This window comes from Peromyscus californicus, unplaced genomic scaffold (genome assembly GCF_007827085.1).
Source record: "Peromyscus californicus insignis strain IS unplaced genomic scaffold, ASM782708v3 Scaffold_9__1_contigs__length_137607984, whole genome shotgun sequence".
Lineage (NCBI taxonomy): Eukaryota > Metazoa > Chordata > Mammalia > Rodentia > Cricetidae > Peromyscus > Peromyscus californicus.
In genome coordinates this window covers 63,390,202-63,410,055 of record NW_026294617.1, presented here as the reverse complement: position 1 = coordinate 63,410,055, position 19,854 = coordinate 63,390,202, and the positions used below count along the sequence as shown (strand labels likewise).

The following is a 19,854-nucleotide window of genomic DNA, read 5'->3' as shown; positions in this document are numbered from 1 at the left end:
AAAAAAGCCAATTTATTTTGTGTAACTGTTTTATCCAGATTTGAACAAATTGGGTAACTCATCTAGATAATGTTTATATTGACATCTAGAGATTTTTCCTTCCAAGAAATAACACCCTTGTGGTGGGGGAGTCTTTGCTAACTTATTAGATTGACGAGAGAGAGAGAGAGAGAGAGAGAGAGAGAGAGAGAGAGAGAGAGAGAGAGAGAGAGAGAGAGAGGGAGAGAGAAAGAAAGAAAGAAAGAAAGAAATGCTCAAAGCACTTGTTCCCTCTTGCAGAGAACCCAGGCTTGGTTCCTAGTAACTAAATGGTGGCTCACAGTTGCCTATAACCACAGTCCATGGTGTTCTGCACACAAGTGCTGCTTGTACAGACAGGAAGGCAAACATATGTGCACATAAATAAAAAATAATATTTAAAAAAGTTTAAAACTATTTTTCATATAAAAAAGACTTGGACATTGTAATTTAGTTGACTTGCTTGTATTAGCGTAGTTTTTTGGGTGGGGTTAAGAATGTATGGAACTGGGTGGGGCAGGTTTGACTCCATCTACCTATATGATTTTGGGCAGTTGTTTCAGCTCACCTCTGACCTTCATAACAACATTTGAAGAGTCAATAAAGTTTATAAAATAGACTGCTTAATGTTTTATGTGGGCTAAATAATCCAGTGCCTGGTATATAAAAAACATTTAATAGACTGCTGCTATTGATATTATTACAGCTTTAATACTAAAGATTGGCATCATTTTGGTTTGGTGTTTATATTTTATTTATAATGCAAAATTTTGTCTTGTAGAGTTTATAATTTTAATGGAAATGAACCTGGTTTTATCACCAGTTGTCTTTCTAGTTAGCACAGAAAATATCAACAAGGCTTGAAGGATAAAACTGAAAAGAGAAATATTACTGTGGAGGTTATATGTCATACCTGTCAACAATCACTTTTCATGAGCTAGACGAAGCAGCAGAAATATTTTCATAAAAAATCTAGCCTATCAGTGTTAAAACAACAATATTTATTCAGAGGAATACTGGAAGGAATAAAGGCAAATGGGAATAAATAGCAGTCTCTCTCCTAAAGAGAGAAACTTGTAAAAAAAAAAAAAGATGGTTTCTATGAAACCTAAATTCACTGTTAAAGACAGTCTATGCTTATCTGATGTGGGTATGGGTGATCTTGTTCAGTGTCTATAGAATCAAGCAGAAAACGTCTGTTTTCTGATTACTGTTTCATAGTCAAAGTGTTTGGTATAGAAGGCTTCTAACTCCCAAGTCCCACCCAAGTCAGGGGGCAAATCCACTTTGCAAGATCCTGCTAGATTGTCCTGCGGTTACCATTGAAGTTTCTCAAATAAAGCATAGGAAGTATTGAACACTTGAATGTTCAGGACAAACAAGTTCAGATACATTGACAAGAGCAGGGGGTGGCGCTCAGCGGTATAGCACTTGCCTAGCATGTATAAGGCAATGAATTCTGTCCCCAGCACCACAGATATAAGGAGAGAAAAGAAAACGGGTTGGCAAGGATGCATGGGGTCAAGCTTCTAACTGGGTGTGCTCAGTGACTGTGGAAGCCCACTCTGCTGGTTTGAAGTGGTTAATGATGTCCTCTGTGACTTGCAGGGTGAACCTTCAGAAGAGTCCAGTTTTGATGCTCTCCACCTGCACTTGCAGCCTCTGGAAGTGAGAAGGGTTGGTGTTGTGTTCACACCAGTGGACTATGGAAAAGTCACCTCCCTCATACTAATCCGGTAGGTGTGTCCCTGTCACAGGGTCAGTGTAGGCAGTTTTTCGTTGGGACCGAGAACCGCTCTATTCCACCAGCTGCTTCCCAAATAAACACTCAGAGGCTTATTGTTAATTATAAATGCTCGGCTGATAGCTCAGGCTTATTACTAACTAATTCTTACAGCTTAAATTAACCCATTTCTGTTCATCTATGTGCTGCCCCAAGGCTCGTGGCTTTTACCTCTCCTGCATGTCCTGCTTCCTTTCCATCTGGCTGGCTGCTCCTCTGACTCTACCTTTCTTCTTCCCAGCATTCTCTCTGCTCCTAAAATCCCACCTAGCTGTTGGATAATCAGCTTTTTATTAACAATGAGAGCAACACATTTTTTTTTTTTTTTTTTTTTTTTTGGTTTTTCGAGACAGGGTTTCTCTGTGTAGCTTTGCGCCTTTCCTGGTACTCGCTTTGGAGACCAGGCTGGCCTCGAACTCACAGAGATCCGCCTGCCTCTGCCTCCCAAGTGCTTAGAGAGCAACACATTTTTACAATGTACAGAAGGATTGTTCCACAGCAAGTCAGTCTCTTTCTCACTGGCTCATCTATTTCACTGAGAGTTGACACATCTCAGTATAGTGGTGGGGCTCAGTTGTGGGATAGGAAGAGGTAGGGGCTGAAGAGTCCTCATTCAATCCCTGTGCTTCAGTCACATTCCTTCCCTAGTAGGCTGGTGTCTCCAGGAGGGGAGCATGTTTCACTCAGCCTCTAGTCAGATATGGTCCTAAAAGGCAGAACATACCCACCCACAGGCGCACACACATTTACTTCTTTGTCCTTACAATGAAGATATTACAGCATTGCTGTAGACATTCCCATGAATAGGTTTTGACCTCCAGCCTCTCATGCTCTGTAGCCCCAGGGACAATGGGAAAAGTGCCTCACTGGACAAGCCCACTGGCTCATTTTGCTCTCTTGAGTGATAGTTACTGCTTGTTGATTTAAGTGGGAAAAATGCATTTTATTCTTCGCTTTATGTGGGTAGTCTTTATGAGAATCTTTTTGCAAAAGTTACAGTACAGACATGAATTGAAGCTACTTGCATTGGTGAGCCTAACCCAAATGCAACTTTGAATACATAATACTTTAGTTACTTTTCAAAAGCTTTTCTATTATCAGATCAATTGCACAAAGTTTATTGGAAGCGTCCTTTAATGTGCCAGCATTAGTTCTTCTGCAGCTGAATGGGACTAAAAAGAAAATGTGCTAAAAAAAAAAAAAAAATCCAGCGTGTTTGTCCTCATAGGCCTTGACCCGAGACTCCCCACCTTTCTGTTGAGTTGTGTGCTTCATTTAAAACCTATTCCCCCCCCCCCCCCCCCCCAGACAGGGTTTCTCCGTGTAGCTTAGCGCCTTTCCAGGAACTCACTTTGTAGACCAGGATGGCCTCGTACTCACAGAGATCCCCCTGCCTCTGCCTCCTGAGTGCTGGGATTAAAGGCGTGCACCACCACCATCTGGCAAAACCTATTCTTCTTGAAGAAAGGTTTTAGAAAGTATATCAATAAACTTTGCTTCCCTAGACTTAAAAATAAAGTTTTTAATAATGGTTCATTTACTTTTGATGGTTTCTTTATTGATTGACACAGTATTTTCTACAAATCCCTTATTTATCATTTATAGACTTCTACATAGCGAACTAAGCTTCAGAGATATAAACATATTTCAGTGCATTTTACATAGTTAGAAATACAGATAAATCCCTTCTGCACTTCTGTGACATTGTTACCATGGTGCTGGGAATTCAGTCTAGTGTGCATCCTTTCAACTTTGCACATCAAACTTTATCTTAACAAGCATGATGTCAGTTAATAAAAGGATGAATACTGGCCTGCACCACTGCATTAATAAGAATCTGACTAGTTACATGTAATTTGTGGGATGATATTTTCAGTATTTGATTAAAAAGAAACATAGTTCTCATTCTAGGGTTATCCCATCCATAAGGCAGTATTTCTTCTCATTGTAATCACTATGAAAACCTCTTAATTCACTCGACAAATAAGTTTTGTCATTTTGTCAAGTTTTGTTAGCATATGTGTCTGCTGCTTTATCTGATGTCTTAGAGTGTGGCCACCACCCCATGCCTGGTTGTTAGAAAACTTAGTTTCCATTTGTGGCGGGGTGGTTGGAGAACGATGATCACTCACTCCCTCTACTGCCAGCTAGCTTGAGCACTCTGGACTAGCATTCATTTCCTGGAGACCCCTTAGTCTATAAGATTGCACTTTTAAGAGATTGCTGTATTTTTAACTCACAGTATTCTTGCTGTCTAGGAATAGTGCCGGGTAAGCTTTGCAGCATGTAACATTTAAGCAAGCTTTCCCCTGTGTCTCAGGATTATGTGTGTTTTAGGGCTGTGTTGACTTAGGCCTTGGGTGATGCTGCTGTGCTTTCCTTCATTGTAGGAATAACTTGACTGTCATCGATGCGGTCGTTGTGGAAGGATTTGGAGCACAAGAGCTCTTGAAAGTGGGTGGAAGACTTCCTGGTGCAGGAGGCTCACTCCGATTTAAGGTGCCTGAGTCCACTCTGATGGACTGTCGTCGACGTGAGTTCACAGGCTTGACCCCTGCAACATCTTTTTCTTTCATTCCATAACTTAGAGCTGTTAAATTAAGGATTGATATAGAAACAATACAACTGGTTAAATATCACTCCTTATATAGATTAGACTGAATAACTTCACAGTTACATTTTAAGTTATTGACTCTTTCCAAAAACTCCAAATGTAAAATATGCTTTCATTTATTTCCAAAGGTTTGATATCATATCTGAACTGTTTCTAGTAACTGTGATGATGTTAAAACAAAAATGTAAATAAAACCTAGGATGGTGGTACACACCTCTAATCCCAGGACTTGGGAAGGAGGATCAGGAGTTAGTTTAAAGCCATCTCTGGCTACTACATAGCAAGTTTGAGGCCAGCCTGGGATATATGAGATTCTGTCTCTATGAGATTCTGTCTCTTACCTTATCCATGGTTCAGTGTAAATGAAAATTCCAGGGATATAGGGTACATGATATCTTGCAGTAAATCCAAACTATTTGGCTGTAGGAAGAATAAAACATTCGAGTTTTGCCTCTAGTGGGTAAGGCAGAATGTGGACTTGAGTATTTTTATTGTTTCCTTGTTATATAACAACATCTAGAGATGCTAGAATAAGAAACTATTCTACAAACAAGGCAGAAATCAGACTTGGAGCTATGTTCAACTTCTTCACATTTTAATAATGCTTTGATTCAGTCAATTATTAAAGTTAGTTTTGAAGTTTATGTATACTAAATAAAACAACTTGTTCCTTTCTAGAGATGAAAGACAGCAAGCAGATTTTATCTATAACAAAGAACTTCAAAGTTGAGAACATCGGCCCTCTTCCTGTAACTGTGACATCCCTGAAAATCAATGGGTATAACTGCCAGGGTTATGGATTCCAAGTGTTAGATTGCCATCCGTTTTCGCTGAACCCAAACACATCTCGTGACATCAGTATCGTGTAAGTGCTGAGGTGTAAGTTCTTTTCTGTTCATGGTGTACTGTTGTGGGAGGTACCCAGCCCATTGGTAACTGATAACTTATGTTGCTTTTATATAAATATTTGTTTTTTAATTTAAAAATTTTGTAAGGGTGTTTTTGCTGCATATATGTGATGTACCATGTGAATGTGATACCTAAGGATGCTAGAAGAAGTATCTGGTCCCCTGGAGCTAGAGTTAGAGACATTTGTAAGCTGCCTTGTGGATATTGGGAATTGAACTCAGGTCCTCTGGAAGAGTAGCCAGTGCTCTTAACCACTGAACCATCTCTCCAGTCCTGAGTATTGTTTTGTAGGCCTAAGTTTTACTTCTGTTGTTATTTTTGCTTTGTGGTGAGAATTAAAACCAGCAAATGATCATACTGATGAGCCCCTTACCCTAGGTTTACTCCGGACTTTACCTCTTCCTGGGTCATCCGTGAACTGATGCTGGTAACTGCAGCGGACCTGGAATTCCATTTCACACTCAATGTGACTCTCCCTCATCACATGTTGCCCTTGTGTGCAGAAGTGGTTCCAGGTCCCAGCTGGGAGGAGTCTTTTTGGAAGCTCACTGTCTTCTTTGTCAGGTAAACGACCACCTTCCCCACGCATCTCAGGCAGAGGAGTAAGTCACATTGCAGTCACATGAAAATGCAGATTGCCCGAGTGAGTCTGCTGGCATGTGATCAGGAGACTAGGCAGTAACGGGGGGAACTGTGGGAAGATTGAGGAAACTGCCTGAGAGGGCTACAGGACCAGAGGTGTAACTCACAGCTTTGCTCCACGTTCATTCATTGCCGGTCACAGTGGCAGACCTGAGGACTGATATTAGCTCAGTGCAGTGACTATTTGATATTGTAAGACCACAGTAGTGATCCTTTATTTGTTTGTTTATTGGTTTTGTGTGGTTGGTTTTATTTGTTTGTTTTTTGAGACAGGGCTTTTGTTTTTGTTTTTGTTTTTGTTTTTGTAGCCCTGGCTGTCTTGGCCCTCATTCTGTAGACCAGGCTAGCCTTGAACTTGGAGATCTGCCTGTCTGCCTCCTAAGCGCTGGGATTACAGGGGTGGGATACCACCACTCAGCAAGACCACAGTGATCCTTTAACAGTCACTTCATTTAGAAAGTACATTTACAAGTTGAATTGTCATGTCAGCCTTATGAATATGCATGTTTTTAAAAACGGAGTGTTTTCAACCTTTTATGTCACATGTTCATTGAAATTTAATACAAATTCTGTAGCTGTTTTCTATTGTTCATTCACCACTCTACTATAATAGGGGAAAAAAGTCTTTTTATCTTTGTTTTATTGTTGTTGTTGTTGTTGTTTTGAGGTAGTCTCGTTGTATTTCCCAAGCAGACTCAAGCAGTCCTCCTGCCTCAGCGTCTGAGTAGCTGGAACTGCAGCTATTGTGCCTGGCTTAGAGTGGGTCTTCTTAATGCTGCTGAGAGCCGTACAGTAACGGATGGCCTTGTTTTCTCCCCAGTTTATCCCTGTTGGGTGTGATTTTAATAGCCTTCCAACAAGCGCAGTACATTTTGATGGAATTCATGAAAACAAGACAGAGGCAGAATGGCAGCTCGTCTTCACAGCCGAACGGTGGTCCAGTGGACGTGATCAGCTCCCACTCCCACAAGTAAGATGTCTCCCTCCTGGGGGGTGGGGTTTCATACTGCTCATTTCTGATTTTCTTTCAAGGTAATAGAAATTTAATTTTTATCAAATTCTTTGTAGCTTGTGTGTGAACATCTGCACTATTTTCTTAGATACTCTGTGTGAGGGCTTGTCTCATTGATGGCCTCCCGGTAGAAGACTCATGGGTGTTGTGGGTTTTTTGGTCTTTTTTGGGGGGTCCGCCACCCAGCTCCCAAATAAATCACACACGGAGGCTTATTCTTACTTGTAAATGCCCGGCCTTAGCTTGGCTCACTTTCTAGCCAGCTTTTCTTAACTTATCCCATCTACCTTTTGCCTCTGGACTTTTTCTGTTCTCTTACTTCTGTAAATCTTACTTTTACTCTGTGGCTGGCTGTTGTGTAGCTGGCCCCTGGAGGAGTCCTCCTTCTCTGGCTGCTAGGTCCTTTTTCGCTCCCCAGATTTCTCCCTCTCTATGTTCTCTCTGCCTGCCAGCCCCTCCTATCCTTTCTCTTACCTCTCTATTGGCCGTTCTGCTCTTTATTAGACCATCAGGCATTTTAGACAGGCACAGTAACACAGCTTCACAGAGTTAAATAAATGCAACATAAACAAAAGTAACGCACCTTAAAATAATATTCTACCACATATGGGACTTGGAAAGAAGGGGGAGGCTGGAACTCCTCAGTGCACTGCGCCAATTGATCCCACCCTTGTGGAGAAGGGAAGCTTGGTTTGCTTTGCATTCATACTAAATGCATTTCTTCTTCTATTCAGAAGCAATTGCAAGAACTTTCTTGACACATACAGCCCATCTGATAAAGCCAGAGGAAAGAGCTGCCTTCCAGTGGGCCCACCCCTGAGCAGGATCCAGAATGCTGCCAAGAGAAGCCCGGCCACCTATGGTCATTCTCAGAAGAAGCATAAGTGCTCCTTCTACTACAGCAAACAGAAACCAAGTACATCCGTGGCCAGCAGTGCCAACATTACCACCGAAGAGAAGCAGACTTTGACCCTGGCAAGCTCGCTGTCTGCTGCCAAGGAAGACGCCTGCGCTGATATCATTAGTGAGAACTGGGTCAGCCTCAAGTATGCCAGTGGTGTGAATGTCAACCTGCAGAAGAATTTAACCCTACCCAAAAATGTATTGAACAAAGAGGAAAACTCACTGAAAAACACAGTTGTCAATAATACTTCTTCAGAATGTAGTATGAAGGAGGGAATACAGACGTGTATGTTTCCTAAGGAAACTGACATTAAAACTTCAGAAAACATGGCTGAGCTCAAGGAACAAGAGCCCTGCCTACAGAAGACTTCTAAGAAGCCACCTGAAAGTCCTTTGCCCAAAAGCCCACCTCAGTCCCAGCAGGCAGACATGCCAGAAGTTTCCAGGAAACATGGTAACCTTGGCCGCCTCTTTGATTGTTGCCCTTTGGTGTCTTGTCTATTCCCAGTGAGATTTGGTCTTGCCTGTAGCCTTCAGAGAGGCACTGTGCTTCCCCCAGCACCTTTTCTTCAGACTCTTACACTAAAGTACAGTCCAGTCTTGTCTTACTCACCACAGGACTCTTCCCTCAGCCTCACAAGTCATGGAATTACAGGGGAAAGCTACTATGCCCAGCTGTGATCTTTGGTTTTAATTGTGCGATCTTTGGTTTTAATTGTGAGAGCTGAGTGCTTTTATATACCCAATTTTAGCAAAGGCATAAATGTTGACGTTCAAAACAACAAGGACCCTATGTTTTAGAATGCTATGACTAAGAATTTCAAGTATTAGAACAAGGTGGGAGTATTAATGTTGTATATCATTAATAGAAAGATATTGATACATCGCTAATTATTTATTCTCAGCTTCAGGCTTTTTGTAAAAAAGTAGTCACCCCTTGCAGGGTTTCTGACTAAACAGATCTGTACCAACTTTTCTTTTTCTTTTTTTCTTTTTGTTTTTTAAGACAGTTTCTCTGTGTAGCCCTGGCTGTCCTGGAACTCACTCTATAGACCAGGCTAGCCTTGAACTCAGAGATCTACCTGCCTCTGCCTCCCAAGTGCTGAGATCAAAGGCATGTGCCATCACACCTGGCTACACCAACTTTTCTAATGGCTGCAGCACCTCCTGTTTCCTGGCCTTGCTTTTTTAATAGCATCTCTTGGTTAAAGAAAGACAACTGTTCTCGTGACAGATGCTATTGACAGAAGAAGGGTAGCATGTGCTAGCTGAAGCCTGTAGCCTCCACAGAATGGTCTGCACCACCTCCTCCTTTCCCCCCTCCTCTTTCTCTCTTAACCAGTATGTTAACACATTCCTGTACTGTTGGAAAAACTCAGCAGTATGTACGTGTATATTTATTTAAAAGAGGATCTCACGAAGTAGCCCTGGCTGGCCTGGATCTCGCTCTGTAGACCAGGCTGGCCACAAACTCACAGAGGTCCAGCTGGCTCAGCCTCCTGAGTACTGGGATTAAAGTGTGTGCCACCATACCAGTCAAGCTTTGGTCTTAACATTCAGCTGCTAGCACTTGTTGGCCAGCTTCATTTTACTGCAACGAAGTGTCTCCTGAACAGTGCTGTAGGGAAGGTTCGGGGGTTCTAGTCCAACGCCAGGAGGCCTGTTGTCTTAGGCTTTGCACTGGAGTTAGGCTGGCAAGGTAGAAAGCCTGTATCAGAAGAACACACCCATATCATGAGCTAGGAAACAAGGGGGAAGTGTAGGGGAGGAGACCAAGGTCTCACGACCCACTTTGAGGGCATGTTCCCAGTGACCTGAGAAGCTCCCAGGAGGCCTGCCTCCTAAAAGGTCCACTGCACCTCCTGAGAGCACCATCTTGGGAACCAAGGCCCATGTTCAAACCGTGGAAATCTCATTATTGATCACTTGTTGATACTGAAGTGAAGGAATGGAAAAGCTCTGAATTAATTCTAAAGAGCTTTATGCATTTGACACAATCCTCAAATGGAAATTTGACTGTTCCATAAAGAATATTATGATGTAAAAGATAGTTGGAGTTCTCTGAGAGGAACGTTTGTTATAATTTGAGTTGTTGGGCAAGTATCACCTCAGTCTATGGTCAGGACTTTGTCATCAACCCAAACAATGTCTGCTAAGTAGTAAACTAGACACCATCACTCCTTTCCCCAGAGCTTGGGAAACATCCTCTTGTCTGTTTGAATGTGACCACATTAGGTCTCCTTCCAACTGAAATCAGAAATCATAAAACATTAGTCCCTATCTGTCTGGCTCATTTCATTTAGTATGCTGTCTTTAAGATTTCTCAGGCTCTGTCTTTCAACCAGGATTTTAATTCCACTGAAAAAACTCTTAACTAGTGTAGGACCTGTTGGTTCTGGCAGTGTTAGATGTAGCCCCTTATACAGTTGTCCACTCATCCACTGGTGGACAGCACAGTAATGCTAGTGCCCTGTTCTCACTTGGACTGTAGAACTTTTATATTCCCACCTGTAAACAAAGTGAATTTCTGGGGAAACATGGGTATAAAAAAAGTGTCTAAATCTCATTAAATGAAATTGACAGAGGAAAACGTTTAATTAAGAGGAATATGAATGGAAAAATGCTAGAAATTGAATTTTTTTTTTCCTTATCAAGGAAATAACCAGCAAGTGCCTATCAAGAATGAAGTGGACGTCTGTGAGACTGTGAAAGGGGCTGACACAAAAGCGTCTTCAATAAAGAAGAGTCAGAGAGCGTCTCCAGAGGCCGCGTGTTCCGAGAAGCAGGACATGCTTTCAGCAGAGGTTTGCATTCCTTTCTCTTTCCTATTAAAAAGAGCCGCGCTCACACTTAGGCAAAGAGTACAGGTGTCTCCCATAGGTATATATCTTCCTCTGTAGATGGTGGTAAAACTTCAGTATGTTTGTTCAGAAAGTTTTATCTTCTGATTATATAGGCAATAGTAAAATGGCTTTTAGTGAACCCAGGTAGCTTTTTTTCTCTGGGGGCCTAATCTTCAGCGGTGCCTTAATTCCTAGTGGCAGCAGTAGAGTAGAACCAGACCAGACCTGTTCCATCTAGTTAGTATTGACATCTCCTTTTCAAAGCAGTCTTGGTGAATTGCTTGTCTTTCTCTGCCCTGCATCTATAACCATCTTTTCTCTAAAAGATCAGAAAAGTATTATTGATGTAATAGAAGAAAATTGTCCTGCAGTGAGAGAAGAGTTCAGTTTGTAAATGGAAATGGTCCACTATATAGGTCTGGAAAAGTTGATGCCTAATAACAGACATAGGCACATTCTTCATCATGAAACTTGAGGCATAAAGAGTTGGCCAGAGCAAGGAAAACAAGAAACACAAACTTAAGCTTGTTTCAGACTTCTTAGTGAGACATGTAATGTCAGAAAATGACTGGTGTAGTGTCATTGAGAGAGTGAAAATTCGAACAAAGAGTATTTTATCCAGTCAAGCTGAGCTGCAAATACAGAAGTCATAGCAGAAATTTTTAAATGAAAATCAAGTTACCAAAAACCCACCAAGCTAAAAGTAAAAATAAAGACTCAGCATTGCAGAAGCTACATGAAAGGTAGGTCTGTTAGTGACATCAGCTTACATTATATCCAGAACTGAGACTAAATAATCAGCAACAATAAACCAAAGCCAGATTGCAAATACTAAAAACTTAACAACCTAAAAATACAGTAATATAGAAAATATATAGAAGGTGGAGTTGATGCGAAGCAGGGGAAATAAATTTTAGCAGTGATCATTTCTGGTAGAGGGCAATCTTGTGTGTGGTGTCTGCTTGTCTGACTGTCCTTGTGGTACCGGGGATCAAACCCAGAACCTATGGATGATAAGTACCACTGGCCACACTCCCACCCCCACAATCTTCTTTTTTTCATGGTTTTTTGAGACAAGGTGTCTCTATATAGCAGCTTTGCTGTCCTGGAACTCTCTTGGTAGACCAGGCTGGCCTCAAAACTCTCAGAGATCCATCTGTGGTGTGTGCCACCACTGGCTGGCTCACAGTCTTTTTTTTTTTTTTTTTTTTTTGTTTTTGTTTTTGTTTTTCGAGACAGGGTTTCTCTGTGTAGTTTTGGTGCCTATCCTAGATCTCGTTCTGCAGACTAGGCTGGCCTCGAACTCACAGAGATCTGCCTGCCTCTGCCTCCCGAGTGCTGGGATTAAAGGTATGTGCCACCGCCACCTGACGTCTTATTCTTAACTTTAAAGAGATCTTTGTTGTTTGTTTGTTGCTTTTGTTTTGTTTTGTTCTTGGAGACAGGGTCTTCCTGCACATCTCTAACTGTCCTGAAACTCACCATGTAGACCAGACTGGCCTGGAACTCAAAAGGGATCCTCCTCCTGCCTCTGAGTCTCAAGTGCTGGGATTAAAGGCATGCACCATGACATCCGTCCTTTAAAGAGATCTTTAATGAATTAATATATATTATGCAGAAAAAAATGTTTAAAAGTTGGTAGTTCCTTTGGTTCTACCTTGGTTACTTTAAAAAAAATTACATTTTTTGGGGCTGGAGAGATGGCTCAGCGGTTAAAAGCACTGACTGCTCTTCCAAAGGTCCTGAGTTCAATTCCTAGAAGCCACATGGTGTCTCACAACCATCTGTAATGAGGTCTGATGCCTTCTTCTGGCCTGCAGGGACACATGCAGGCAGAACACTGTATATGCAATAAATAAATAAATATTTTAAAAAATAGATGCTTATAAAATTGGACCTTACCATTCGATTTAAAAGTAATTTATTGTCTTAGTGTCACATCTATTTCCATTGCCTCTTCTGTTACCCTTATGTATGTGTGGATTCATGGAGAATATTTAGAAGGAAGGTTTGTGAAATAGGGAGTGACCTAGTTATTTCTGAGTGGTTGCTCTGTATTCTTTAAATTTGATATAACAGGCACGGCTCTCTTGTTGAAATTAAATGGAAGTGCTACAAAGTAGGTTTGCCGTAAACATTCCAAAGTGGGCTGAGAAAGGCACGGGCACTTGCATGCAGTCAAGCATCAAGACTGATACTGGCCTCCAGGGGCCTGGCAAGCCCCAGAGGAGGTGGCAGCAAGGTCGGCAGGCAGGCATCAGGCACTGCAGGAACTGCAAGGAGAGGAGTCATCCCCTGGGAGGAGCTAGGACCCTGCCTGCCAGAAAGCAGCCACCCACAGGGAAACAAGGGGAAGAGGGCTCTTGGGCCCCCCAGATTGGGACTGCCATGCAGGAGTTTGGGATGGAGGTTACCTCTGTGGAGTTGGGCCTGAAGCAACCTGACTTTCAGGGTTCTCTAGAGCAGTGGTTCTCAGCCCTCCGAATGCTGCAACCTATTAATACAGTTCTCCATGATGTATTTAAAATTATTTTGTTGCTACTCCATAACTGTAATTTTGCTACAATTATAAATCATAATGTAACCAAACATCTGATATGCAATCCCTGCGGGGGGTCTCGACCCACAAGTTGAGAACCACTGCTCTAAAGTCACTAAACTGATCACACACACACACACACACACACACACACACACACACACACACACACACACATACACACACACACATGCACACTGTATATGTCAGTATTTATAATAAAAGGGGGTATGGTAAGCTGACTTGCCAAATGTGGTCTGGACCGTCCAGCAGGGCTGTCTCACAGTGCACAGGCTGAGAACCACGCAGTGGTTCAGTCCCCGAGACTGGATGTCTCTGCAGTCCCAGTCTGGGGCTGGAGTCCTGGGGGATTCCTGGCGAGTTGCTGGGTTTTCAGTCCGTGCTGGAATCCTGAAGAGTTGGATTTAATACTGGCTGCAGCAACAGGATAGATGAACTCACCAGCAAGATTGAGGGCAAGCAGGTTAAAAGCAAGAGCTTCCTTTTTCAATGTCCTCGTATCTGGGCTGCCACTAGAAGGTATGGTCCAGATTTAGGGTGAATCTTCCTACCTCAAATGATTCCATCAGGAAAATCCTTCACAGGCATGCCCAGCTCCTGGGGTTTCAAGTTGATTCCAGATATAGTCAAGGTGACAGTCGAGATGAGCCATCACATTCTCTCTGCAGCATGAGCAAGGAGAAGATGTGGCCGGAATCCGAACGCTGGGCAGTGTCGGGGTGTATGTGAAGCAGAGGAACAGAGAGCTGGGCCCAAAGATGCAGGAGGGGACACTTCCATGGGCAGAATCAAGTCACCACACTGAGGATAGGGAATTAGTGAAATCGGAGTTGAGTCTGGTGTCTTTTTGATAGGTCTTTGGAGACTTGGCTATTGTCTGCAGTGACATAAGAGTTCACATTGAGCCGGGCGGTGGTGGTGCACGCCTTTAATCCCAGCACTCGGGAGGCAGAGCCAGGCGGATCTCTGTGAGTTCGAGGCCAGCCTGGGCTACCAAGTGAGTCCCAGGAAAGGCGCAAAGCTACACAGAGAAACCCTGTCTCGAAAAACCAGAAAAAAAAAAAAAAGAGTTCACGTTGAGATTATGTTAGGAGGTAGCGGAGCCAGTGACTCCAAGGTCCCCTCGGTCTCATGTGGCCCTAAGAAACAGAGGTGCTGCTGTTGGCTCCCTCTGCCGCACACATGTACCAGAACCCCTAGTTCTGCCTCCAGCCCCAAGTCTTCCCTACTCCTTGGGCAGAATGAGCCTTATATATGTGGGTTCTTTATTCTGAGCGTTTTGTTGTGGTTGTTATTGTTTTCTTCCATTCATCTTAACCATCAAATGGTTGAGTGCCCCTGCCCTTGGAGCTCCACCAGTCCCTGATCAACTGGTTATATCCTCCCTCTGCAGGTCTGTGTAGCTGTCCAGCCATCGGCACACAGTGCTGGCAGCTTGTGGAGGGTAGATATTCTGGTGCCCCCATGTGGCTGTTCTTGGTCATTTCCTTGATGTTTCTGCAGTTGTGTCTTCAGGTCTGGAAAAGCGCGCTCCACTGCATTGCTGATTATGAGAAAAATCACTCTTGGTGAACACACTCCTGGGTGCAGCCTGTAGTGTTTGTTTTTCCAGCACATTCTTGGGGCCTAACTTTGTAGCTTGGAAGACAGTATAAGCCTGTCTGTTGTACACAGAGAATGTTCTCCTAGCTCTATTGGCAAGGAAGAATGAAGGCCAGGTGTGGAAGCCGTAGACTAAGTTTTAACCTTAGCTCTGGGTTTTTATTTTCTCTTAAGAGCATTTTTTTTTCTTAGAAAAGCAACTCTTGATAACAAAAGCATAGAACAGAAGGGGAGAAGGGATCCATCCAAAATGAGCCACTAATATTTTTATGTAATGTCTTTTGAATACAATTTTAAGATCTTTTTAGTGTAATATAGCTGAGAGTAACTATTATCATTGTGTATATATGTCAGTTATAATTCTGATTTTTCTCATGTGATTGAAAATGGAGTGGAAACTCTGATACTCCAGCATACTCCTGCAGGTGGACATTAAGGCTGCATTTCCTCCTCATGTTATAAGTAACCCTGTGATGAATGACTTTGTTGCTAACTCTTGGCTGTCGTCCTGATTCACCCTTGATGGTTTTGATGGGAGTCTGTTAGTTCCGGTTCCTCTCACTGCTGTTAGACTGCCTTCCACGAAGTTGTTTCTAGTTGACTTTCACTGGGTGGTGGTGGAGTGTGCCGGCTTCATTCCTCTCTCCAAAGCATCATTTGTTTGTACCATCTCAAGGCCCCCCACATGCTAAGCTCGTACCCTACCACTGAGCTATACTTCTAGGCATTGTTAGCAGAATATTGGGCATGTGATGGATGAACAGCAGTGTTTGGTTTGGGAGGGGTATTTATTGTTGTTGTTTTGGTAATCCAGGATTATCTATAGCTCCAAACAGTTGCTTTTGAGTTATCTTTTCATTTTACCCAGGGAAAGATGAACATTTTCCTCCATTTTATATGCATGTAAAATTCAGGGAAAAAATTTTTTTAATCATCCATCCAAAACCCCACCACTGGAAACAAACTCTGTAAATTCAGTGTTCACCCAGAGGCAAGCACTATTACAATATCCTGCTACCCAGCCATGGCCTGGTATTTGTGAGTGTAAACATGCCTTATAAACACATTTGCTTTTTTACAAACCAACTGATACAAGATATAAGCCTGCCTGCATTGATCTACCCAAGCATATTGTTTTATTATGAAATATTCTGGATGAGTTCATCTTTTTTCATCTTTTCTGTTGGTTTCTCAATTTGCATTTTATATCCTTTGCCTACTTTTGTATTGGATGTTATTTTTTCTTTCATTTTTTTAAGAACATTTTATATGTCTATATACTTTAATGTCATTCAAATAATTATGTATTAAATTTTCTTAGTTTCCCTTTCCTACTTATTTGAACACTTTTACTTGCTACAGATACTCTCTGGGAATAAGTCTATGATTGATCTGTGTGTGTGTCTGTGTGTGTCTCTCTGTGTGTCTCTGTGTCTGTCTGTCTGTCTTGCTGTCTGTCTCTTTGCGTTTATGAAAACTTAGGGAATTTTTCTCCATCCTGACTTCCGTTAATCACCACCTCCCCAGAGAGCTCATGGTGTAGTTCAGTGATGGGAGGTGATGGAGAATGAGACCATACTGCTTACTAGGTGCCAGGACCCGCCTTTTGAGGAACAGGAAACGAAGGGAGAGGCTAGGTGACCTGCTTTAGTTAACAGGCAGGAGCAAGGTTTAGCCTCACAGACACTTGTGCTTGAACATGGCCCTTTCCTGGTTTGCCTGCCCTCTTCTCTGGAGACTTCCTCTTGCTCCCCGCTCCCTGCTGGCCTGCCTCTCCCCTACCCACTGGTGTGGCAGCTGCTGGTTTTCCTCCACTGGACTCTGGAGCCCCCTCTCTGCTGTTGCTTGGTTGGCTCTCACTTTTAAGTCAAAGGTCCCTCATGCATTGTATCCTCTGTCCTTCTGCTTTCTTGTTTATGCCCTTATCCTTGTCCCTGTCAAGTGGCTCATCAGCACCTCCCTTGGCCCTGAGTCCAGCATGCCTGCATTCTCCGTTCCCATCTCCTCCCCAGACTCCACATCCCTCCGCTCGGTCATCCGAAATGTGTTCATCCTCTTGTGTGCACAGACTGACAATTGCAGCCATGTTGATTTCAGAAAGGCAGACAGCTGTTAGTGGCCACTGACCAGTCCTCACACTTTGACCCTACTTTGAGACCAGTCCTTGACTCAGGCTTGATCTTGGACAGAGAGAGTTCAGTGCTTGGGTTGACAAGCTTTTGTTGGTTCTTGTGGACAAGGTGAGCACAGTGGGTCAGGACACAGACAAGTCACCTCAAGTTGTGGCCAGTGAAGAGAGTGAGTGTGTGGAAATTATTGCTCTGCCTGAGCAGTCTTACATGTGTCTGTTCACCATCAGACTACAGCCCCGTAGAACGAGTCTTTCTGTGGTGGACTTAGAGTTTTCTAAACACCAGTAGAGTAAAAACAATCACTACATATTTAATATTGGGAGGACTAAAAGAATACAAAAAAGAAAGCAAACTCCCATGGTCCCTTGTGATTGAAGCTCCCTGCCATTGCTAGGGCTCATTTTCATGTTACACATGCAGGAGGTTCAGATATCCAGACTCAGGGCAAGTAGGGAATGGAACACCCAAGCTTTTCTCTTCTCCTTCTAAGGCCTTTCTCCAAATGTCTGTTAGCCTGCCATGCCTCCCCCGTGACTTCCAGGCCGCCATTCTGAGAAGAATGCTGAAATGAGCATCTTTGCTTTCTCGTGAAACAAGTCTTGACAAGTAGAAAGAACTTCCAGTTTGGGGCTACGCCTCTGTCTCTGTGGGTCCCTCGTGCCTGTGAAGTCCGTGCAGGAGGCAAGTCCTCCAAGCTTCAGAAGTGGTGTTAAGTCTGAGCTCTGCTTCGAGGGGCAGAGAGTGGAAGGGAGAAGGCACACTCCCTAAAAGACGGGAAGATGCTTTACAGTATAAAAGGCTAGGGACCTCCCCATTGCCACCACCTGTGTAGACTGCTCCCGGCAGAGTTTTAACTGTCTGTGGGTGCAGCGCGTGTCCCTATAGCTGTCCGAATGCCGCTCGCTGGAGTAAGTTCTTCCTAACCACATTTACACAAGAAGTGTGCTCGGACTTTATTTACCCAAGAAGCTGTAACTAGTTTGGAACATCCTGTGGCGGTCTGGCTGTTCACACAGAGTTCATCTGTAAACAAATTAGAGCAGTCCCACGCAGCTGGTGCCTTACTGGTGTAATTGATTGTGCTTCAGCCGTTGATTCTTGGAGGTACAGGCACCAGTGACCAGGTGGGGGCCAGAGGGGTTACCGCAGCCGCCTCCATATCACTGGCAGATCTGTCCCCCTCAGCCCCCTGGGAGTTTCGTAAGCAGCACTTATTTTTCTCCTCTCTGTCTGCAGAGCCTGAGAGAGTGGAGAAAGGAGGGAAATGAAACCAGAGACTGAGAAAGCGGGTCTCGGGTCTCGCCAGCGCCGAGGTCTTCTGGATGCAGATAGAGTTGGTCCCCAGAAGTGAAACAGAGGCAGTCAGGAGTTTTGTCTTCAGACAGAGGAGCTTGAAGCCACCAATGTTTCCTTTTCCCTCTTCAGCAGGAAGACCCTCACAGGAGGAGGAAGCTTCAGGAGAAGAGAGAAGGAGGCACACAGGCTCTCAATTGGAATAAAAACCGAACATGTAGAAAAAATAAGAAAAGGGGTGCTGCTCAGGCCTCCAGGTACGTCATATCTGCAACCCCTTACCAACCAGTTTAGTCTAGATTTCCATTTCACTTCAGTCTTTTGTTTCTGTGAGGTTGGGTAGGCAATATAGCATAGTGCATTGTATTCAGACCGAAATATATTTGCGGGATTAACACATTTTCTTGTAATTTTACTCCTTAAAAATACTGTAAGGTGACCTTTTAAGACTTTGATTTTTATCTGTCCCTGATAAAATGCTAAAAGCTGTGGGAAATTTTTAGAGGAAAGACCTGAGCTGTCCCTCATAACAAGGCCTCATTCTGCTTACACTTCTGTGGAGCAGGGGCTGGAGAAAGCCCTGGCATAGGAACACGCACGCACACACACCCACCACCCAGCCAAGGAGTAAGATCGTACAGTGCCGATTCCCCTGACCTTTGCTTTAACGCTGTGTGCTCATTCTGACTCCACACCCAGCAGAGGTGGCTTGTGAGGTCAGGTTTTTCATCGCAGACTCCTAGCACACCACACGTGTGTTGTAGTCTCTAGCACACATAGTCCCTTCCTTTCCTAAGCTACAAGCAGGCTTTTCCAGTTCCCCAGTCCCCTTGTCTGAACCGTGTTCCCTTGCAGTGCTCGGGTGTTCTGTAGAAAACGCCTCCATTCCAAGATCCCGGCCCCTGTCCTCAGCAGTCCCTGAATAGCGTGACAGCCATGTCACGGCCGGCTCTCTTCCCCGTGCAGGCTTTTCTTTCCAATCCTGCCGTCTAGCGACATCACCACCATGTGAGCTTGGTTAGATGTTTCAGTGTGCTGTTGTCAAGGTCCTTCAGCCCTTGCACATTTGAGTGGAAATGAGGTTCCACTGTGCTGCAGTCATGCATTCTGAGGGCTCAGAGCACCCAGGAAGGCTGCCACCGAGCTCAGCACTGAAGGAGGCTGCCACCAAGCTCGTAGCCCATGGTTCAGCATTGTCATAGCTCCTCACAGGTCCTAGTCTGTATTCCTGTAAGATAGTCGGGTGGCAGTCTCCGGGTAGCTTTCTGGCTCTGATCTATACCTAATTCACACAAGCAGTCAGCACAGTGGAAATAAACATGTTATATACCACATCCTTTATGGATATTTGCTAGAGAGCTGGAGTGCAATGTCCTGTACAGAAACATCAGGGCTTTCTGCATTCTCTATGTATTTTCATGAGCATATATGTATATATATGATAAGAGGACAGTGTCACCAATTACATCTTAGGAAACTTTTCTTAAAGCAGATTTCTGAGATCCAAGCAAATGATTAAATTGCTTACAAGTAACTTGTAAGC

General features: G+C 43.5%; 1 protein-coding gene across 3 annotated transcripts in view; it reads left to right on the top strand.

Moving 5' to 3' along the window:
• The window catches only part of Tmem131l (transmembrane 131 like), a 145,182-nt gene that overhangs the window by 110,293 nt on the left and 15,035 nt on the right, over positions 1 to 19,854 (top strand). For 2 of the 3 annotated variants that reach the window (XM_052730621.1, XM_052730619.1), the window contains exons 20-27: positions 1,627 to 1,754; positions 4,192 to 4,334; positions 5,094 to 5,280; positions 5,703 to 5,888; positions 6,787 to 6,936; positions 7,713 to 8,335; positions 10,537 to 10,685; positions 18,444 to 18,568. In XM_052730621.1, the coding sequence (XP_052586581.1) occupies positions 1,627 to 1,754; positions 4,192 to 4,334; positions 5,094 to 5,280; positions 5,703 to 5,888; positions 6,787 to 6,936; positions 7,713 to 8,335; positions 10,537 to 10,685; positions 18,444 to 18,568 (1,691 nt within the window). The remainder of the gene's footprint in view (positions 1 to 1,626; positions 1,755 to 4,191; positions 4,335 to 5,093; positions 5,281 to 5,702; positions 5,889 to 6,786; positions 6,937 to 7,712; positions 8,336 to 10,536; positions 10,686 to 18,443; positions 18,569 to 19,854) is intronic. The other variant, XM_052730620.1, reaches the window with a different exon arrangement.